The sequence below is a fragment of the Galleria mellonella genome, unplaced genomic scaffold (genome assembly GCF_026898425.1).
Source record: "Galleria mellonella isolate WM207_F2 unplaced genomic scaffold, CSIRO_AGI_GalMel_v1 utg266, whole genome shotgun sequence".
NCBI lineage: Eukaryota > Metazoa > Arthropoda > Insecta > Lepidoptera > Pyralidae > Galleria > Galleria mellonella.
Window position 1 is genome coordinate 824,255 of NW_026442061.1, and position 23,475 is coordinate 847,729.

A 23,475-nucleotide genomic window follows, 5' to 3' on the forward strand; every position below is an offset into this window, starting at 1 on the left:
ACGACATCAGGCATGATCACTAAGATAAATTGATATAATTTATTAGATATTGGAGCTACTAGAAATTGGATCCATATTTGAAACAGTACTCTTTCTTTGACCGGAGATTTAACTTAGAACTGGGGGCCTACCATGAAATGAAATTCCGAATTTTCGCGCTCAATTTCGTGTTTTTGTTCGTACCTAAATCGACCCAGTAAATGGAGCTTAACGTTTCATTCATCATAAATCCTATCCTAATAGTCCAGAGGAACGATATTTTAATATTTTTAAACGGCAAGTATTATGTAATTTTAACATCAAATTTCTATTTCGTTCGTCCCCGAAATTTCGGAAAATATTTCGTGGTAGGCCCTCTGTTGTCTAGCTCTTAAAAATAATAGAATTCAATAATTCTGTTTAAAATAAACAGCTCTTAATATTTAAGATAAATTGCTAATTGTGCTTAATTTCATAAATATACAAAAGGCACAGTTTTGTGTCAAAGACATAGATATATATTTGATAGATGTAGTAATAAAGTAGTGGAAAATTGTATCTTAAAAGTCAAGCCGTTTAAAATAATTCAATACCAAAATAATGTATATACATATAATACGATATATACTCAAAGTGCATAATGAAAAAATACACATACAATTAAAAATACTGCAATGTATATTAATTACAAATTATCAAAAATATATTTATATATTACGTAAATATATTTATATATTTAAGTCAATTAATTTTAAAATATAGTATCTACTAAGTCATGGTAGAAAAAATATCATTCTGTATTGAAAATTCATATCACGATGTTTCAATGTAATTAAAATTCAATATATATCTAAAAATGGACTGTTTTACAGTCCATTTCAGTATTTACAATTTTTTTTTATTTACTATGTTTTTTCATACTTGGCGTATTTAGTAAAACTTAGCATTTTTTGTCATAATAAAAGTGAATAAAATTAACGAATGATTACTAGAATAAATATATTTGTTTTGATTAATTGTTATATATATATATATATATATATATATATATATATATATATATATATATATATATATGTGTTATTGCCACATTTTTAATTACTAATTTCATTAAAATACTTGCCAATAACAACATGCTAAATATAAAAAATGTGGTTTAGGTAGAAATTAATAGTAATTAATTAAAATGTCCATTGGAAACCATTTATTCCGTCCAATATATTATTTAAAATTGCACTAAAATGTGCTAATATAATAACCTCATATTTTATAACTATAGTTTTTTTATGTCACAAAGGTGGGAAAGGTTGTAAACAAGCATACGATCTGCCTGACGGTAAATTATTACCATAGCCTCTTAAACATTGCTAACTATGTGACTGTACTTTTAAAATTTAATAGTATTGATTATTTACTTAAAATTTGCTTTATTTCTTACATGTTTGTTTTATCATTCGATTATTTATAAAAAATATTATTTCACGAGCATTATCATAATACGTATATCTGATTTAATTGGATTTTGTATTGTTGAAATTATCGATGGTATAATTCATCGACTGCTGGATTTCTTAGTGTTTTTTTTTTATATTGATTCTGTCTACTCTACTGTATAGTCATTAATTTTAAGTATATGTTTAAATTGTCCCTTTTACTCCTTTATACTTAGACAAGGATGGGAGCAAATGTTTATACTAGTATTATTATATATATTTCTTTTATAATATAACAAAATTGTAATTTATATTTCATTATATTGTATATAATGCAATAATTAGAAATCAAATTGATTGTTATGCAGCAATTGCTAGTCTAAAGTCCGCATTAGATTAATTAATTTTTACATACATACATACATATCTGTCACGCCTGTCTCCCAGGCAGGGTAGGCAGAATTTTTTTAGTAAACAGATTCGGTATAACTCGTTATGATAAAAAAAAATACGATAAGAACATTTTTGTTTGTCTACATTATTTTTGAATGTCTAATTTCATTAAAAATATATTATGATTGTTTACCATAAATGAAATAAAAAAAAAAAAAATTTCGCTTGATATTACGAGACTTTCATGCCGGTGTCTAACTGGAGTAGTTGCTTCATGAGCTCGTAGGTGGAGAATGACGTGGCAACCATCGGTATTGCCCTGATGTAGTTTATACTCATCCCGCGGTACAACCCTTTCACTATACCGTTCTCTCGGTATATGAGGGTTAGAGTCTTGATCATGCCAGCGCTGTGGATATGAAGAGAACGATTAGTCGACATTATAATTTGAGATTGCGTTCCACAAAAATCAGACTTCAATTTTGGCAAAACCACATCAACAAAAAAAATTGTTTTTAAAACTAAACTACTAAACCGATTCTGATAAAACTTCTATAGGACTTATCTGTAGGTGTACCTTTTCTGATAAAAAAAAGAAATTTCCAAATCGGTTCATCCCTTAAATACCTGAAGTTTCAAATTTGATACCGGGGTTTTAAATCGCATTGGGCGCCTACAATCGATTTTATTTTAATATTTGGCGGTTTACATGTTACCAAATGTTTTTTTTCAAAATAAATATATAAAAATATCGTTTTCATTTTTTTACTATTTTTCCCCATTAGTAAACACAATAAAGGATACACTTATATATTTTTAATTTGATTTAAAAAAATCAGGCTTTTAAGGGTTAAAACTGATGGAATTATTAGGTAACAAATAGGAAAAAAAATATAACCAAACTGAGAATAAACTATTTGGAGTCGGTTGAAAATTGCCACTCCTAAGGTCTGGGGAGCGTTTAAGTATTACGTAACGCAATTTGGGGGAAGGGTATTCGAACAACGCGTTATGTAACTTTGTTTATTTTTTTATTTAAATAAAAAAAACTAGGGAATTAAAATTTCCTAAGTTGGCAACCCTTTTCGTAAGGGAAATCCTTCAACTGTATTACACTCGTAGGTATTTTTTTTTGTTTCCGTTGTCAATGCAAGTTAATGTAATCGTTAGTGTTGTGAGTGTAAAATTGGTCACTTGAATGTTACGTAACGAGAAGGAGGGTATAGAAAAATGTTACGGCCCCTTATATGGTAAAGAGAGGGGGGGGGGGGGGGGGTTAAAATATTCAAAATATGCGTTACGTAATACTTGAACATCCTTCCTGGCACACTTCATATTGAAACACACTCATGCAAGCAGTGCTGCTTAGCGGCAGAAACGTGAATGGGTTAGAGATAGAGGAACCCAGTTAGATGTTGTCTTACTTATGCACAAAATATCTCTATTTAAATATAACAAATATTTAAATTTCCGACTAACTCTTTAATTATGGAAAACGCAGTTAACGATTGCAGTAGGTTTGTCTTTAGTCATGTTGAATTCTAATATACTCAGCGAAACGTGAGCAGGCCCCCAAGACAGGTGGCAAGCAAATTTGTCGATAGAATCGACATCGCTAGTAAGTCCATGAGTTGGAGTGAGACATCCGACGTTGCTATCTCATTCTATATGATGAACTCGCTAGCGATGTCGCCTGCCGCTTGTCTAGATGATCAGGGCCTCTAGACAAGTGGCGAGCGATTTCGTCGCTGGAATCGACATCGCTAGCAAGTCCATGAGTTGGAGTGAGACATCCGACGTTGCTATCTCATTTTATCTCACGGACTCGCTAGCAATGTCGATTTCATCGACGAATTCGTTTGCTATTTGTCTAAATGCCCAGGTCGACTACTAAGTTCAATATAACAGCAACAGTCGACAAATGTCTCCAATTTCGGGGTAGTTTGAGCCATTTTTAGGCTATAGCTTTAACTACACCATGTCGTTGTATGCTCAAAATGCTTTCATCATTTAGCCAATATGTATAAGAATGATATTCGTTTTACAAGTTTAAAACCAAACAAATATGCAGCTGTATACATTATAATAAAATAACAAGAAAGAAAAAAAGAAAATATGTGTGTTTGCATACATATTCAAGGCGTGACGTAACGGTTATAATAAGCCGCAATCGAGTAACAGTATGACATTGATCGACTCGACTCTTTTTTATATATTCTGAAGTGACTTCTAAATAGATAAGTATCTTAATTCGTCTGTATTTATTATTATATTATATTTAAGTGATAATTCCTTATGCAATCGATAGGTACATTACCTTGTTGATTGATTTGCGACACTAGAACCCTCACGATTATGCTTGTTGCATAAAATTATTTTATGCAAATTATTTTATGAAATATTTAAACGGGCACAATCGCATATTTTAATAAATAATGTTTATATATTTTAAGTGAAATATGTTTACGAAACGTCTCGTTGACATAGGCGTATTTAAGAGGGGCCCAAGTGAGCCGTGCCCACATCAGTATTGTCTGATGTCCACCTTAGGCTGTGAGCAAGGCTTTCAGCTATGCACAAGTTTGAGAGTACATAGTTAGGGATCAGGTTTGGTAAATAATCTTATTACATCAATGCTCGTTGATATATAGGTACATTATAAAAAAGAGACGAGAAGGAATAGCCATATACTGTCTTATTTCGTCACTAAATTCCTTGTATATGTATACAAAATAAGTATTGTATTGAATAACCAACCTCCTGTACGTGTTGCCGTCACCAAGTGCAAGAAACATGCAAGAAGAAAGATATTCGTTAGGTCACGTTAGTTGTACAATAAGTTACATGGTTGATAACTTGATGATTGAACAGATTAATTAGAGAATACATATCGTCTTGCCAAATTATTTATACTCGTAGATCCAAGTGTTTGTTCCGCAAAATAAAAATAGTGATTGAGTATGTTGTGAAGTGACCTCATCAAAACGGCCACACAGCAGTCTATTGTGGAATGCTCTAGCTCGGCGGCGAACAGAAGTAGATGGAGACATATTGCGAGGACCTCAATCGCGAAGGAAAGCCTCATCGACGGTCCACTATCATTGTGAAAACCACGACCACTCTGTCAAGAGTGTACGACTGAAGAGAGATGTTGTGAAGAGTACTAGAGTTTAACAACAATATTAAAATGTGATTTTAATATTATCAACAATATTCGCAATAATACATATAAAACTTACTACTTGTGAAAACCTATTAGTGGCTTATTTTGTGATCCTAAACTGTATTTTTTTGCTCTAGTGTAGCCCTGGTTTTCCAATGAATAAATAAATGAATAAATAAAATCATATTAAAAATATGTTTACAATTTCTATTTACAAAACGATGTCTTGATTCAGTCAAATTTTGTTGATACCTAATTATTTCTCACGAATTAAGAAACTGTTGAAAAAAGGAGATCTACTCAATATCTATAGATAGTCCAATGATATTATAATAAAAGAAATAACACCATTGAGGTAGGTTAGCAGGATTTATCAGCGAATTTCAGTCTAAGTATTAATTGATTAAAACGTTTATCAAAATATGCAGCACCGATAAAATATAGAACGTGGATAAATTAATGGCATGTGCGTTAATACTGGGTGCAGTCGAATACATCAGCATTTTGAAGGAAATTCTACCAACGAAATTTAATATTTTCCCCAAAAGAATATAGCTTGAATGATAAAGAAAGATAAAGTTAAAATAAAAAAAATAAAATAAAAAACTTTGTTTAAAAACTAAGCTACTAAACAGATTTTAATAAAATTTCTATTGGAGTAATCTGTAATTATCATATATAATTTCATATAATTACAGATTGTAGGAATTTTATTTTCCTTCAATATGTCAGAAACCACAAACATATTAAGTTATGCTATTAAAAAATTTTCAAGTTAAGTTTGATATTTTTAACACGTCGAGAATTCATCAAATTTGGATACACTACCTAAATAGATACCAGTAAAAACAATAGTGCATCTATAGCAGTTTTGTAAAAGGCGTAATTAGTAAATAGTGGTGCATTTAGATTCTCATACATATTATTTTATTGTAGCCTACCTATACCATAGAGTAGAGAATATCACATCTCCCATATTTAGAACTAACAAAATTTTTCATCGTGCCTCCCACCAAATTGTTTATAATTACTCCTCTCCATCCAAAGGTTGCCTGGAAGAGATCGCTCTTAGCGATAAGCTCGCCCATTGTTTTCTCATTGTGATTATTTGTTGTAATTATTTATATTTATAATAAGTTTACTATTGTAATCTTTTGGAGGAAACAATAAAGAGTATCTATCTATCTATAAATAAATAAGAAATAACAGTAGAGAATTTAAAGACAAAATTTTATGTTTTTTTTTTTCACTTTTTCAATGTTTTGGAAAGTACTAAAATGTTAAATAGAATATAACTAAAACTACTGGATTGAAACTGTTGCTACTTTACGACAAACCAGACGCCTAAACTAGTTTTACAAATAATTATATGATCAAACATTAAAATGCCTAATTTACAATATATCTTTTTGTTTTGGGCACAATTAGTAAATACAATAAGGATGTCTTTTTATCGAAATAACAGTGCATAAAATAAATAAATAGCTCGCTAGGTTTCTATATTAATTATATAATTCTAGCTTTCACACACGACTTTTCTATTTTATATAGTACAAGTATACCAAACTTCATAGTAATTGGTTAAGCCATTAGGCACTTACAGGTAACAAACAAACAAACTTACTTTTAAATTTATATAATTAGTAAGAAATTGTATATTATTATTTTTGTCACTTTTAGTTTTATTTTAAATGACAAAATTCGATAAAAAACGTACTAATACATATATATATATATATATATATATATATATATATATAGACAGTACAACAAGTGGTGTAATATATTTATTATCGCTTACCCAAACTTCTCCGTCTGTGGGGTCATGCAAGCGAGCTGCATGCGCCGGCGCGTCACGTCCAACGGATAGGACACGGACTGCGCCACCGCGCCCGCCAGCCCGCCGCAGAGGAGCTTAGCTGGCACCGTCAGTACTAGCCCACCTGGAGGAATATCCAATCATGTATGGCGTGTAGACGGGAAGGGCTCGTTAGTAATGCTGACTATCAGTCGCATTGCTAGCAATATATCCAGTCCGGTCGACCTCCACGTGGTCTTCCCAGGAAACCATTGTGTTTAATTCTCGTGGAATTCTTCAAGGGCTAACTGACCTGCTTTCTTTCTCACATATCATCCCTCATTGGTGTCCCGCAATTGTATACCGTTAGATTACGATCCCCATCCATTCCATTTCCATCTGCAAAAAACCTATACCATTCTACTGCAAGGCAAAGGAATCTTTTATTTCCTATAATGCGACATCTCGAATCATTTATTGACGGAATCGTTATCGCAAGCGAGTTCATGACTTGGAATGAGTCATCGGAAGTTGCTATCTCATTCTATCTTGTCTTGTCTAGAGGATCAGGCCTATTTGATGGCCTCGTTTCCTGGGCTGACCATGACGACGCCCTGTAGACAGGTATGCACGGTGGAGATCTTTGTATAAAAGTACCAGAGCTACTTTCTACTATGTGGTCTACATGGGTACCTCTGTCCTATTCTTATTTCAGTAGTTTCAAGAAACTTCGCTATTGATTGTTTTAAACAAGAATTAAGTTTACAAGTTAAAAAATATGTAATAACAATGACTAGCATAAATTTTATATTGATAAAAACTATAATCAGTCGCAGTATTCTTAAACAGACCAGCCCTTATGAGAGGCACCCGTTCACGAGTTAGGGGGGGAAAAGGATTATTCATAACGGGATCTAACAGTTCCATTGCTAGCAATGTACCCTATCAGGTCAACCTCCACGCGGTTCCCCCTGGAAACCATCCTGGTTATTTTTAACGGATTATTTCACGATGGGCTAACTGACCTGCTTTCACCCTCACCTCACTCTCACTGGTGCCCCGCCAGCGTATACCGATAGTACAGACGGGGTTTACCATGCCATTTTCACCCATAAAAAAAAACACTGTTCACGAGTATGACGCATGAACGAGCTATCGTTGTGTTCAACTATGTTATATGGAGCCTATTTACTATTGAATGACTAATAACAGCAAAGGCCATAGATGGATAATACTCGTATTTACTTAAAGACTTATAACCGACCTTATTTATAAATATTGGCATAGCCATACAAAATACAACACATATGCATGTATGTTTGGTACGTCAGAGCGGGTGTGTCTGTTTATATTCCCCTGAAATATTTCGCTGTTGGAAGCGAAGCGAGCCAGACAGCTCGACTCTCCAGTTATTTATAATAGCAGTTCCTGAGTCCAAAGGTTCATTTGCAATTTGCGTGCTTGGTATAGATGCAAAATGCATATTTTCATTACACTATTTAACGTTTACTATACGATGTGATTCAGATATGAATACAATTCGTTTGCTAAGTTTCAAAGTCGACTTGACGGACTATTTGTTATTATAAAAGCCGTGTGGTACCGGCATAGAACGGGCCACACCTTCCTTTACCATGCGTATCGTATGAGGCGATTTGTGTGTGGAATTCGTATTTTTTTTTAATGTATGATAATGGAATGGTAACCCCGCCTGCGCTAGCGGGATACGCTGGCGGGGCACCAGTGAAGGATGATAAGTGAGGATGAAGTAAGTCAGTTAGCCCATCGTGACGAATTCAACAAGAATTGTTCACGATGGTTTCCAGGGGGATCACGTGGAGGTCGACCTAATAGGGCATATCGTTAGCAATGGGGCTGTCAAAATCCATTGCTAACAATCCGTTTCCCCCCGTGGAATACGTGTTGGAATTACTCATTCCAACTAAATTGTTGAAACGTCAAATTGAGACAATACTCGAGTGGTAATAACGTGTTCTCAGATAAGGATAGTCACGTGCAATAATATGTAAACAATATTGTATTTTATCGCAACAAACATTCTTAGTTTGTCTGATTAAAAAGTGGCCAGTACTATCAATCATGTTACGATCACAGTACATTACCTTATTATTTTACTATCAGGCATAGACTCTCGACCCTAACTGAGGAAGTACATGGATTTAGTACTTCATACTGTATATACTGTCTATTAGATCAGCGCAATCTCTTGCCTCGTTCAAGAGGCAGGTAAAATCTCATTACCTATCTCTTTAATTTGCTTTGACGTTTACGTGTGATTTATCTTGATCTATTTAGTATATTTATGTTTATGTATTATATATGTATGTTTATGTATTGTAATCTTATTTTTATATTTAGAATATTTTGCATTTTGTTTGATTCCTTTTATGTATTTACTGTGTCTGACTTGCGCCATCTACCTTTCTCTCTGTACTTATCCATTCTTTATGCCAGGTTGTCTGTAAGAGATTGCTTTTAGCGATAAGGCCACCTTTTGTATATGCACATTCTGTATACATCTCTCCTGTGCGCAACAGTTTATTATTATATAATATATAGGCGGCGCTCTTGTCGAAATTGTATACCTGTAACTTCAACCTGAGTGCTCTAAAAACTTTACATTCCCACCTGTACGAGCTACAGTCATACATAACAAATTTACTTGTATATTAATATATACTTATTTAATAACCTCATTAAAATGCCTCTTGGCATAAACGCAGGTGATGTTAAGAATATATTAACATTAATAAAGTAAATTATACGCTCTCTTAAAGTTATTCTAGTATTATATTATTCGACTCGAAGGACCAAATATTGGATCTGTTACATTTTTTTTATACAACTTAGAATGGCAAACAAGCTGACGGCCCACCTGATGGAAAGTGGTAACCGTCGCCTATAGACATGAGCAGTACTATGGACATAACAGAGTATACTGTTTCGCCCATAATACCCCCATGCGTTGCCATTCCTGAGGACTCAGGTGTTATTCTTCTGTACCTAGTAAATTCACGCCATATCCCACCCTTCAAACCGAAACACAGCCATGCAAACACAACTGCTTCACGGTTGAAACACGAATGGGACAGAGGTACCCAAGCATTCGACTTTTGTACAAAGTCTCCCTCTGGTGACAATAATAATAAGGACATGTTGATAATGTTGAGACGTATGCGGGAAGTTGCCAAAGATAGTAAAAAACGTTGTTGATTTTTGGCATGCAGCATTTCGCAATGATTTGTTCATCATTATATCGACCGTTAAGTGTCCATTGTTGAATATAGGCCTCCCCCTACTGGGGGATTTCTACGCTTGGCAATCACAGTTAGGATTTAGTGGTGTTTTATGACCATCCTTCGACCATGGGAAAGGAAGGGGTGACCTATTCTCTGCTAGGACCACACGGAACTGTCATTTGTTATATTATCAATCAATCATAGCCCATGGTATCCCATTGCAGGGAAAAGCATCCCTCAACTGCTTCCAAGTTACACGATCGCTGGCAAAGCTATACCAGTCTCTGTAGAACGGGTAAAGATCTTCTGTCCATCGCATACGAGAATATTATTATTAATAATACGTACTTTATCTACAGTGTGTGGGCGGGAGGTGCCAGGTGCCAACTACTTACCGACGATTGATTTTATCAAACAAATTTCATTTCATCAACCGATCTTATCTATTTTTGGAGTGTACAATAAATAAGTGTACTGAATACAATATCTTATATTTATATAAAATGGTAATATTAAAATTAGCATTTCGATTTTTTGTTTTATACAACTTAGAATGGCAAACTAGCTGACGGCCCACCTGATGGAAAGTGGTAACCGTCGCCTATAAACATGAACAGTACCATGGACATAACAGACTGTTTCGCCCATGATACCCCCCATGCGTTGTCATTCCTGAGGACTCAGATGTTATTCCTCTGTACCCAGTAAATTCACGCCATATCCCACCCTTCAAACCGAAACACAGCCATGCAAACACAAGTGCTTCACGGTTGAAACACAAATAGGACAGAGGTACCCAAGCAATCGACTTTTGTACAAAGTCTCCCTCTGGTAGATTGAGTTTAATCATCATCATCATCATCATCATATCAGCCATTATCTGTTCACTGCTGAACATAGGCCTCCCTCATTAAACCGTCATAAAGAACGGCCCTAAGCCACCTGCATCCATCGAATCGCTGCAATGCATTTGAGATCGTCACTCCATCTAGTGGGGGGTCATTTTACACTGCGTTTGCCTGTAGGGGGTCGCCACTCAAGGACCTTTCTTCCCCACTTTTATTTAGTTTTGTGAGTAGCATATTTGATGTTTGGTTCGTTCAATACAATTAGAGTGAGTTAGAATGTTAAGACCTTATGTTAATTTTGTTCATCGAATTTAGATTGGCAAATAAGTTGACGGCACACTAGATAGCAGTAACTATTTCCTATAAACATCGATAGTGCGATAGACATTACAAAATACACTGTGACACCCATGGCAACCCATGTTTGCCTTTGTTCCCTATAATTTCATTACTATATTATATTGAATCGAAACAGTAATACGCTTAGTTACTTTGCATAAGAAACACGAGTGGGACAAATGTACCCAAACAGACAGAAAAACCTACATTTTACACATTAAAAACAATTACATAACATTAATTGGAAATACGTTTATCTAAATATTACACATTTATAATTCACTAGTGATTCAGCCCGGTTTCACACGGGTATATCAATATATATAATAAAATCATAACTGGTCGCTGTCTGTACATGGAAAATATATAAGAAAAACTATTATAGGGGGGCTAAACGAACGAAATAGACTCCAAAAGAATGATTTTTAGAATTTTTGTCTGTTTGTATGACTGTTTGTTTGTGCCTTCATGCACGCTAATCTCAGAACCGGCTTAACCGATTTGAACGCAGTTTTTACTAATGCGTTGCGGTTTACTTCACTTAACATTTAGTGTTTGTTTTATTTCAATCGATTTGTAAAAAAAAAGTTTATATCAATTTAAAGAATTCCCACCTGTTCGAAGTTAAGGCGGGTTGCTGGTAGAACATTATGTAGCCTACATTACCCACTGATAATGTAGTTTTTATAGGTTTTTTTAATCGGTTGAATAGTTAAGTTTTTCAATTACAAACAAACAAACAAATGCTTCTTCTTTATCGTATTAGTATAGATAAACGAGTAGTAACATATTATGACGTATAGAGAGTTTGTTACAATTAGATAAAATATAAAAAAAAAAATGTAAAACACTAACATGACATGTCGTAAGGTCATTCAAATCACGAGTGAAAAGTTATCTTATATGTGTTTATGATTTCGATTCACGTAACTCCTTCTGGCGATATGTATGATAATACTTAGATGTACTTATAATAACTGATAATAACCGATATTGTGTTAAAAAAAAAACTGACTTCTATTGTGGCAAAACCATTTATTTTAATTTAAAAAACTAAACGGTTTTGATAAAATTTTTATAGAAGCGATATGTAAGTTTTTTTTTCTCAGATACAAAAAAAAAATCCATACATTTCATGTCGGAAAAATCAGACAACTCTATTTTTTTTTATGGGTGAAAATGGTATGGTAACCTCGCCTGCGCTAACGGGATACACTGGCGGAGCACCAGTGAAGGGTGATGGATGAGAATGAAAACAGATTAGTTAGCCCATCATGATGAATTCATCAGGAATTAACCATGATAGTTGCCAGGAGGAACCGCGAGGGGGTCGACCTGGTTGGGCATATTGCTAGCAATGGGATTCTCAGTCTCCATTACTAACAATCCCTTTCCTCCCAGACAACTTTATTAGATTGGTGCAAGAGAAAGGACTAGGGAATAGACTTTACTGTTCCTCGCAACTTTGCCCATTTGAATTAACATAACTATTATCCCTATTATACGCTGGATTTTTGTAGTCGATTTCAAATGGGACTCCACGTCACATTCGCTCTGAGATGGGAAGTATAAAATCAGGTTTTTAGCAAATAGGAGGTCACCAGTACCCACACGGCTTAGAAACAGTGTCTGCATGGCGTATTTTCCAGATGTAAAAAAATATATATTCTATATATGTAAGTAGCAAATTTCATGCAAATTACCAGAGGTAGATTGCATGAAAGTCATTTTCTTTACATTAGAGTGCCTCTGTCCCATTCGTGTAACTGCTTTTTTTGTGTGGCTGGTGTGACACGGCAGTGAATTTATGGAATATGGACTCATAACATCTTTTTTTTTTATGCAACTTAGAATAGCTGACGGCCCACCTGATGTAAAGTGGTAACCGTCGCCTATAGACATGAGCAGTACCATGGACATAACAGAGTATACTGTTTCGCCCATGATACCCCCCATGCGTTGCCATTCCTGGGGACTCAGGTGTTATTCCTCCGTACCCAGTAAAACATCTTCGGGATTGACAACGTACAAGGAATATTATGGGTGTTACTCTGTATTTTGTAATATCCATAGAGTTTTTCATGTCTATAAGCGACGGTTACCACTTTCCATAAGATAGGTCGTCAGCTCTGGCCCGGTTCGTCTTCAAGCTGTTAATACATGACGTTAACATATCTTTATAGATTTTTGCTTATAAAATATTAGGATATTGTGGCTGTACTCACCAGTATTCCTTTCGCATTTCCGACATAACGTATTCGGTACGTATTTCATGCAGAGGAACTTGAGGGATTCGAAGCAGTAGAAACTAAATCCGGCGTACGGGACCATTCCCACCATGGTTGGCACGAAACCACGGTAGAGGGCGCGGATGCCGCCTTCCTAGCAACGACAGTAGTTGGTTTGTATTCGAGAATTATAAAGCTGAATTTAAATAGAATAAAGACATCTTAGACAATAGATGAGCTCACGAGTATGAGTTAGATAAAGATGGTGGTAATCATATATTTTTTATACAACAAAGGGTAAACGAGCATGCGGCTCACCTGATGGTTAGTGAATATCGCCACTCATGAGTCACTAGAGCAACACCAGAGGCATTGCAGGTGTGCTGCCGGTCTTTTAAAAACGAACATGCTCTTTTCTTGAAGGTATGATCTCGTACTGGTTTGGAATTATATTATTATTGACGTTCTTTCTAATGTGAGCGCAAATCGAAACGATTCCATATTCGATAATCGCAAAGACATATTTATATATATCTTGTTTATCAATTGCCTAGATAGGCAGATATTGAAATAGAAAATATAATCAGATTGAAAGATCAACATATAAAATTGTTTGCGAATAGAATTGACCAAGTATTATTTAGATATTTATATTTGATCTATATCAAACTTTATTTTTAAATAAAAAGAATATTTAACGGATTTTTAAAAGGGAGATTTTCAAATTGATTCTATTTTTCTTGTGTGTAGGAGTCTTAAGAAACAGACTATTGTGTATATTTCTTCCATACGAGGTTTGTCCGGAAAGTACGTATAAAAGTTTTTTAAAAATTTTATTTTACAATTATTCAGGTAAATCAATTTTATCCCCTTCAAAGTACTCCCCCTGTGACATAATGCACTTGTGCCAACGCCGTTTCCACTGTGAGAAGGCTCCTTGAAAGTCCTCTGGTTGTAGGTTTCTCAGCTGCCCCGTCGTAGCTTTTTTTTTCATTTATGTCCCCCAAATGCCGCCCCCGAAGTACCAATTTGGTTTTTGGGAACAAGAAGAAGTCACACGGGGCCAAATCCGGCGAATAGGGGGGGTGTTCGGTCACCGTAATGGAATTTTTACTCAAAAACTCACGGACAACAAGAGAGGTGTGGGCAGGGGCATTGTCGTGGTGAAGAATCCAACGCCCCTCTCGCGCCAATTCTGGACGAACTCGTGCCACACGAGCTTTGAGGCGTCTGAGCACATCGACGTAGAATTTTCCATCAACTGTCTGGCCTGGAGGGACGAATTCTTGATGGACAATCCCCCGAACATCGAACTCTTTCTCGGCCCTCTCTGAATCTTTTTAGCCACTTGTGGACGGTTGGTTCCTTCACAGCATCATCCCCATAAACTGTTCTGAGATACATTTTTAAGGCAAAAATTTCACGGCCATTCTTGCCGAGTTTCGAGAGAAACTTGATTACGACGCGCTGCTCTTCAACGGAAGCGGGCTCCATGCCGACGGGGTTTCGTTAAGAGGTAACTTCACAGATGGCGTGTCGCACCGCACGGCGGTCAGACCAGAACTGAAGCATTGTTAGGGACATAAGGAAGGGGTCCTGCGCTTAAAAGAACACTTTTATACGAACTTTCCGGACAGACCTCGTATTTATGCTTTTCAGGGTTCTACATTTTAAAGAAGATTGAAGTCAGTTTTAACTTAATTTTAAAAAAATTACGAGTTAAGTTAAATTGTAAAAAAAATTAATAGCTTACCGTTTTGAACATGGTGGATGCGGCGTGCACGATCCCTGTATACTTGTGCTCGCCAGTGATCTGGAAGGCAAGACGAGCGCGGATCGTGTCCAGGGGGTAGGTCAGCGTGACAGCGGTGAGGCCGGCCGCCGCGCCCGCTACGAACTTATCGCCGTGTTGCACGACCGGTATATGCACTCCGTTTAAATACTGTGGAAACAAATGGAAATGTATTGGCTGTGTTTCGTTTTGAAGGGCGAGATATGACAATGAAATCACAGGGTATAGAAGCAAGGCGTGAGAGGTATCATGGGTGACACTCTCTATTCTATTATGCCCATGATATTGTTCATATCTGTAGGCGACGGTTACCAGTTTCCATCAGGTGGGCCGTCAGCTTGTTTTCCATTCTAAGTTCCATAAAAACATTAGGATATAAACTTTTTTTAACGCTAACCCTGCATTTTTTTTACAACATAGGGGGAAAACGAGCATGCGGCTCACCTGATGGTAAGTGACTACTGCCGCCCAGTGACTATCACCGCCCATTCTTTAATGTAATTGGACTGGTAACCCTATGTCCTTCTCCGTCCCAAATATTATGTACAAGTTAAATACAGAGATTGCTATTTATACCAAGAGATAACAAACAAACAATTAGACAAACAAACTTTCAAGATCATAATATTAGTGAGTATTATAAGAAACATAACAGTGTCGTGGTCTAGTGGAATACTCATAGGTTCCAAAGGTCATGAGTTCGAATCTGCTTGACAGCCAAAACTTTGTGTCTATTGAATTTTTTTTTTATAAATAATAAAACCTTTTGGTGATAAATCCGAGTAACGAGTAGGGTTACCTCTTTTTGATTTTAAGCCAAGTTTGATTTAAATATGCTTGGTGAAATGTGGACATGTCAAGTGTCACGTTGGCACAGCGATCGACAAGTGCATACCTTATTTATTTTCATTTAAGATAATAACTTGATATCATTTGAGCTTTGTAGAGTCATCGATTAAATAATCGATTGGGTCCAAAGTATTTCCAAAGAAAACATTTGATAATAATTTACATCTCATCACTTTTTTTATAGACCTATAGATAAAGTATAAATAATATATTTTACTATTTTTTTTAGATACTGTGAATTACAATGTCGATCAATAAGTAGGTACTCTGGACATTTTGAACACAAACCGAATAATCTGAACGGATTTTTTTTTATTCTTCAATTATCATTAGTATATAATTTTTCCCCCATATTTAAGAGATGCGCTCTTGCCGATGGAGCTCTTGCCACTCACTACGATTTTCAGCGAGCCTCTTCACCTCTTGTTACGACACAATACCAACTTTTTCTTTTATCTGCCTGATGTAATTATGACTTGGTCTCTCCATTCCTGTCATTCCTTTTATTTTAGTATTTCATTATATTTTCAGTAAAATATTGTTCCCAGTAAGAAATATATATTTTAAAATATGTTAGGAATATAACAGCTTCATCATAGTATCGTATAGGGAGGTCGTTTTGATTTTTCTACTATTTTTCCCCATTAGTAAACACAGTAAAGGATACACTTATATATTTTTTAATTTGATTTAAAAAATCAGGATTTTAAGGGTTAAGTAATCTTTCAACGTGGATTGCACGTCGTGGTCACGATAGAACAATGAAAAATTTGGTACTATTTATCTGCAATTTTGCATTGCCTGCATCGCGCCAAGTACCGTTAATGTATTTAAAATGTGTGTCAACAACGCGAACGTTTAAAATTATATCGATTCGATTATTTACATTTTCATTGTTATTAAAATAAACTATACAAATGTTAAATATATAAGCTATCTATCTTAACACCATGTGGTTTATGGGGTAAGCAGAAAAAACCGTAAAGTCATAACAATAAAAGTCATAAAATGTTGTAGAAAAATTCGACGTGCGATTGTTGTAATCCCTACAATGTACATAGTTATGTTAAAGGCCTAGAAACACGTATACCAAGAAAGTGACGTCTACCGTAATGGCCATTAGATATGCACACATAATCACGGCATGAATTTTATGGTGTAACTCTTACAAGGAAGGACATAAGAGTCATAATTGCACACGATATTTTTATGGTACGTTCGTCACCATGAATTCCGGTATGCGTCCCAGATTTTAAAACGTTCACTTTCAAAAACCACAGCTATGTCATCACTGACCGTAAAGTACTCATTATAAATTAATTAGTAATTTGTAAGTAGACGGCAGTCGATATTGCAAATCAAGTTTTGCACGAGTTCTTACAAATATTATAAAAATGACAATAAGTTTGTTTGTTACCTATTGACGCCTTGACGGCTGAATTAATCGTCTATATATATTTTTTAATAGATGATAATGGAATGTTATTACCGCCTGCATCATCGATCGGTCACCAGTGAGGAATCATAAGTTAGGATGAAGCATGACAGTTGCCTCTAGTGACCAATTCAACAATAAATCAATCATGATGGTTTCCAGGGGGAACCACGTGGAGGTCGACCTGATAGGGTACATTGCTAGCAATAGAACTGTTAGATCTCATTACGAACAATCCTTTTCCCCCAATCAATCAATATAGCTATCCCGGTCAGATAGACGAAGTCACGGCAAAAAACTATTAAAGAATATATGTTATGTATACAAAACTTATTAACACTACAGTTTAATATCTTCGGCTCCTCACAATTCTTTTTTTTTTTAATCATATACAACCCATGTTATTTACTGATAATATAATTTTCTAAAGGTGAAAGAATTTTTAAAATCGGTGAAGCATTTTTCGAGTTAATCCATTTAGGGAGACTTTGCACAAAAGTCGACTGCTTGGGTACCTCTGTCCCATTCGTGTTTCAACCGTAAAGCAGTTGTGTTTGCGTAGCTGTGTTTCAGTTTGAAGGGTAGGATATGGCGTGAATTTACTGGGTACGGAGGAATAACACCTGAGTCCTCAGGAATCGCAACGCATGGAGGGCATAATGGGCGAAACACTACACTCTGTTACGTCAACATGGTACTGCTCATGTCTATAGGCGACGGTTACCACTTTCCATCAGGTGGGCCGTCAGCTTGTTTGCCTATTCTAAGTTGTATAAAAAAAAATTGCAAACAAAAAAATTTACATTTCTCCTTTATAACAGATGTAAATGTACGAGGTTTGTCCGGAAAGTACGTATAAAAGTTTTTTAAAAATTTTATTTTACAATTATTCAGGTAAATCAATTTTATCCCCTTCAAAATCCCCCTGTGACATAAAGCCAACGCCGTTTCCACTGTGAAAGGCTCTTGAAAGTCCTTGGTTGTAGGTTTTCAGCTGCCCCGTCGTAGCTTTTTTTATCTCATTTATGTCCCCCAAATGCCGCCCCCGAAGTACCAATTTGGTTTTTGTCACACGGGGCCAAATCCGGCATAGGGGGGTGTTCGGTCACCGTAATGGAATTTTTACTCAAAAACTCACGGAACGATCTTGGCGCAAATTTTTTTCATTTAGTTCGTTTCTTAGAATTTCGTGGACCACGGTTTTGCCCAAATTAAGCTCTTCAGCCACCTGTCTGACCGTTAAACGACGGTCCCCAAACACAGAATATTTCCACGTTTTCGTCGGAATGTGAAGTGGAAGGACGTCCTGAACGTGGGTCATCTTGAACGATCGGCCCTCTCTGAATCTTTTTAGCCACTTGTGAAGATTGGTTCCTTCACAGCATCATCCCCATAAACTGTTCTGCAAAAATTTCACGGCCATTCTTGTTTCGAGAGTTATTACGACGCGCTGCTCTTCAATAACTAATATATTTTTTAATCACAGATGGCGTGACAAATGCAACAATGAATCGGCGGTCAGACCAGAACTATTGTTGGGTTACAAGGGGTTTTAGAGTATCATTCCAGAACACACACTTTCCGGACAATATATATATCTCCTTTCCAATGTGACGATAACAAAATACTATAAAGAAAAACTATTAAAAGTCGAAACTTGTCTGTTTATTTCAATTCATACAAACCCCGGCTCTGACCTTCATTTTGATTGAGATGTATTCCAAAGCAATTCTATTTCCAGTTATGTCATAAGTATTTGTACCTACTTGTAAAACACAGAATATTTGCATAGCAAGTAGGTAATAGACCGTACCAACGCGTAACGATCAGGTATATGAAGATACCTATACATGCCGATTGTGTTTGAGTAATTATGTAGCTATATGAATAACAAAAATTTTTTTTTAATCTATGTAAATGCAACAATGAACCCGTCTGCACTATTGGGTTACAATTTCAGAATATCAATGGTACACATATACAATATATATATATATATATATATATATATATATATATATATATATATATACACATGCAGTAACAACAATAAGTTAATAACAATGATAGCAAAGGCGAACTTGTCTCTAAAAGAGATTTCTTCCGGTCAATTTAACATAGGGGCACAGGAAGTAGTAGTGAAAAACATAAATTAAAATAAATATTTACATACAATCTATATATATCTACTTATTGTGGGGTTGGGGGGCGCATGGAATGGTAACCTCGCCTGTGCTCTCGGTTTACGCTGGTGGGGCCCCAGTGAAAGATGATCAATGAAGGCGAGGATGAAAGCAGGTCAATTGACCCCGCTAATTTAACAATAATTCACCACAATAGTTTCCAGGGGGAACTGCGTGGAGGTCGACATGATAGAGTATATTGCTAGCAATGGAGCTGTTAGACCTCATTACTAACAATCCCTTTCCTCTCTCTTATTGTGGAGATATACCGATATCCATGAATGGGCCACTCCTTCTTATTGCGTGCGTGTTGTAAGAGGCGACTAAGGGAACATAATGATCGAGGGATGGGCAGCAGCATACCTCTTAAATCATCACAAAAACTTAATTGCGGTTCCTAACCCCGCCATGCCAGCCTGCCAGCATGGCAACCACTGGCAAAATTCCCTAAGCAGGAGGCCAATGTTCAGCAGTGAATAGTTAACGGCTAATATAATGATAATCCATGTCCTGTTAGAGAGACATTACTGTCAATAACGTCTCCCTAAAAGCCCAGTAACTTATTTGATATATTATGATGATGAAGTATTTGTATTGAGTAGATACATTATTGAACTTTAGGTCAAAATATAAAATGTAATTGATTTATGAGTAGAAGAACAACAAAATATATACACAATGTATTATCGAGATAATTATAAGTGATTTGATAAATTAGTTGGACATTTATTCAGAAGGAAAATTGAATGTATTTTTAATATCCATTACATTTATTTTGCATATTTATTATATAAATTTAAATCTTTGTAATAACAAACACCCTCATTATCTTATCTAGGAAGTTATTACAATACTATCTATAGACTCAATATTATTTCATATCACAAGTAATTTCTTCAAATTTGCATGACTGCATGAATTTTTGAAGTAGGAAAGTGAATAACTTCTAAACTGACTTCTAAATGACATAGCAAGATTAAATGCAAATTAGACTTTAAGTTCGACCTTAAGGAATGCAACTGTGAAAACTGCATTTAATTCGGTTTTTTGCAATATGCTAGAACAAACCATGTAGACAAAATTCTAAAAAAATACTGTTTTGGTTGGAATTGCAAATGTTTTCTATTATACCTATATATGATTATATCTGGATATATTTACCAAGAAAGAGACACAGTTTAATATTTTACCTATTTCTTTACTAATATTAGAAATGAGAAAGTGAGTTTGTTACAGTTTGATACCTCAACTAATCATCAAGAAATTTATTAATAGAATTGCCATTGGAAAAGGACAAGCTTTTTATGTCAAACAATGTATCCCTATTATGTAGGTGAATTTACAGATAAAACCTAGTTATTAGATAAAATCTTGGATAGCTTAAAAATGTAAAATAATATCTAGGTACAACTGAGACTAGGTACAGTTAGCTTTTCACTATAATACCAAATATGCCCTCTCTTCCCTTCAAACCGCAGAGAGGTTCTTGCAAACTTATTTGTAACTAACAGATATATATGCAAGTGAATAAGCCAAATATAATAATATTAAGCTAATATAATTATTACTACTGAATTTACAGGAACATATATAAGAGTCTCAGTTCTACCTAACTTATTTACTCTCTTGAGATTACTAACCTTTTTATAAATTTCAAAGCTGGTGAATTGTGTAGCGGCGTAAGGAAATATCCGAACCATTTGAGCACCATTCCCTTTGTACAATGCAAGGAGAGACTCATTCCGTACTATGGCAGTTAGGCCACCGACTACGCCGTGATGTTTATAGTGGACTGACTGTGCTTGCAGAAGGATCTTGATCCGGTCTAGAGGAGCTACTGTTGTTTTAGCACACATGCCAGCAATACCTGGGAACAAAACATTTTAAGAGTAATTTTGACATCAATTTTTATTCATCATAGGGTTAAAAAATCACATAAAATATAATTTTGCAGTGAATATTGCAGAATCTCAATGATCTTTTTCTTAATTAGAATCATAGAAGGTACTGAATTTCATCAACATCTACCTGTAATAATAATGTACCTGATGTATATCTCAGTAAAATGTGATGATCTCAGTATTTCTTTTGTCATCAGGGGAAAAGATGAGCCAGTCAATATTTTACTCAGGGTCAATATTTTACTAATTTTCATTTTTTTTTTTTATTTTACTCCATTAACCATTCATATGAATAAATTTACAGAAAAAAAACTACTGAATAGTATAATAGTTATTAGAACATGGCTTACTATTTTTTTATATAATTAAAAAATGGACAATTTGGACAATTAATATATTTTATATATTGTTACAAGTATACTTATAAATTAATAAAAAATTTAATCACAAAAACCAAAAAAAAAAAATTAATATAAAACTACTTATTAACATTTATTATGAGAATGAAAATATTATGAAGAGGATCTTGGTATGGAATAGGAGATAATAGTTCAAGAATCTCCAAAATGTTTTTCAAGTTTTTTTATCACACACAAATTCAGCAACATGTTTTGTATGGAATTTGGTAATAAAAAAATATTTACAACATTTTAGTTGAATATTCAATTTTAAAGGAATTTACCCTTATTACCATGTAACATAATAATTATTATGTTAAAATTAAAGATAATTCCAAATTCTAGACTTTTAGGAAGTTTTTCTTTAATTTTAGTGATTATTATATAAAAAAAATTATAATATTCTAGATTATAAAAAATGGCTTTACCTCCAGCTAATAAACTCTTGAGTATAAAATCAAGATCATTTTTTTGTTCCATTTTCAGTGCCATCTTCACTCAGGAAGATTGCTTTCTATGAACTAACACACTATAAAGCATTAACGTATTCTTGTATTAATCAGATATTAACATGATATTTTTAAATTAAATAAAATTAACTAAAGTACACGAACACACAAATATCTTTCTATTCAAGATCCAACAATACACAGTACAGTCCACTCTAATCAAATCAACTTTGACAACTTTCACCGGCGGTTAGTGCCGCACTCCATTAGACTGGACTAACAGCACAAGGGTTTGCATCGAATTCTCGATTCGAATAAATCGAATCTATTTTATATATTACAATCAGTGAACTTGATTCTAGGACGCCATTTCTATAATCCTATTTCTTAACCTATTATTTTAATTAGATAATTTCGCGTAGTTACTGTTTTATGGACTATCATTAAATACATTTATAATAATTTTGATTTGGATGTATTAGAAATTTATTTCAATTACAAATAGTTTCTTAAAATAAAAATTTTGCCGCGATATCAAACTAAAATTTTAATTTTAGAGATAGGTTTAGAAAAATGGCGTCTCAGAAATTATATCATTGTTTTTTAGATGTTATTGATCTTACAATAGATCTATTTAGAAATCGACAAGAAAGGTTAAAGATTGATCAAGTGAATAATGATGTTCACATATATTAATATCTTGTCATAATCGTCATAAATAAGACGCGTTGGAGACGATTGGTTTCGGTTTAACCACAGACAATGTATGTGGATTTAATCATCGATTATTTTTCTATGCTTCTGTATCTACGTCAATTACTTAGGCAATTTTTTTTAATGGAATAAATAGAATGATAACCTATATTCATCCTATCTTCATTTATTGGTTCCCTGTCAACATTTACCAATAGCATAGACACCAGTAAGAAATGATAGGTTAGAATGAAAGCAGATCCGTTAATCCAATGTAATAAATTTCACAACAATTAACCATGATGAGTTCCAGAGGGAACTGCATGGAGGTCGA

The 23,475-nt window shown here is 34.6% G+C and overlaps 1 protein-coding gene across 1 annotated transcript; it reads right to left on the reverse strand.

Annotated features, from left to right (window-relative positions):
- Positions 1-1,048: 1,048 nt before the first annotated feature.
- LOC113509227 (solute carrier family 25 member 16-like) lies at positions 1,049-22,717 on the reverse strand. The gene is made up of 6 exons (XM_052895130.1): positions 22,428-22,717; positions 21,341-21,567; positions 15,195-15,383; positions 13,439-13,595; positions 6,770-6,911; positions 1,049-2,214 (listed from the first exon to the last, which is right to left on the reverse strand). The coding sequence occupies exons 1-6, from the start codon at positions 22,489-22,491 to the stop codon at positions 2,037-2,039; spliced, it is 957 nt and encodes a 318-aa protein (XP_052751090.1). The 5' UTR covers positions 22,492-22,717; the 3' UTR covers positions 1,049-2,036.
- Positions 22,718-23,475: the final 758 nt, after the last annotated feature.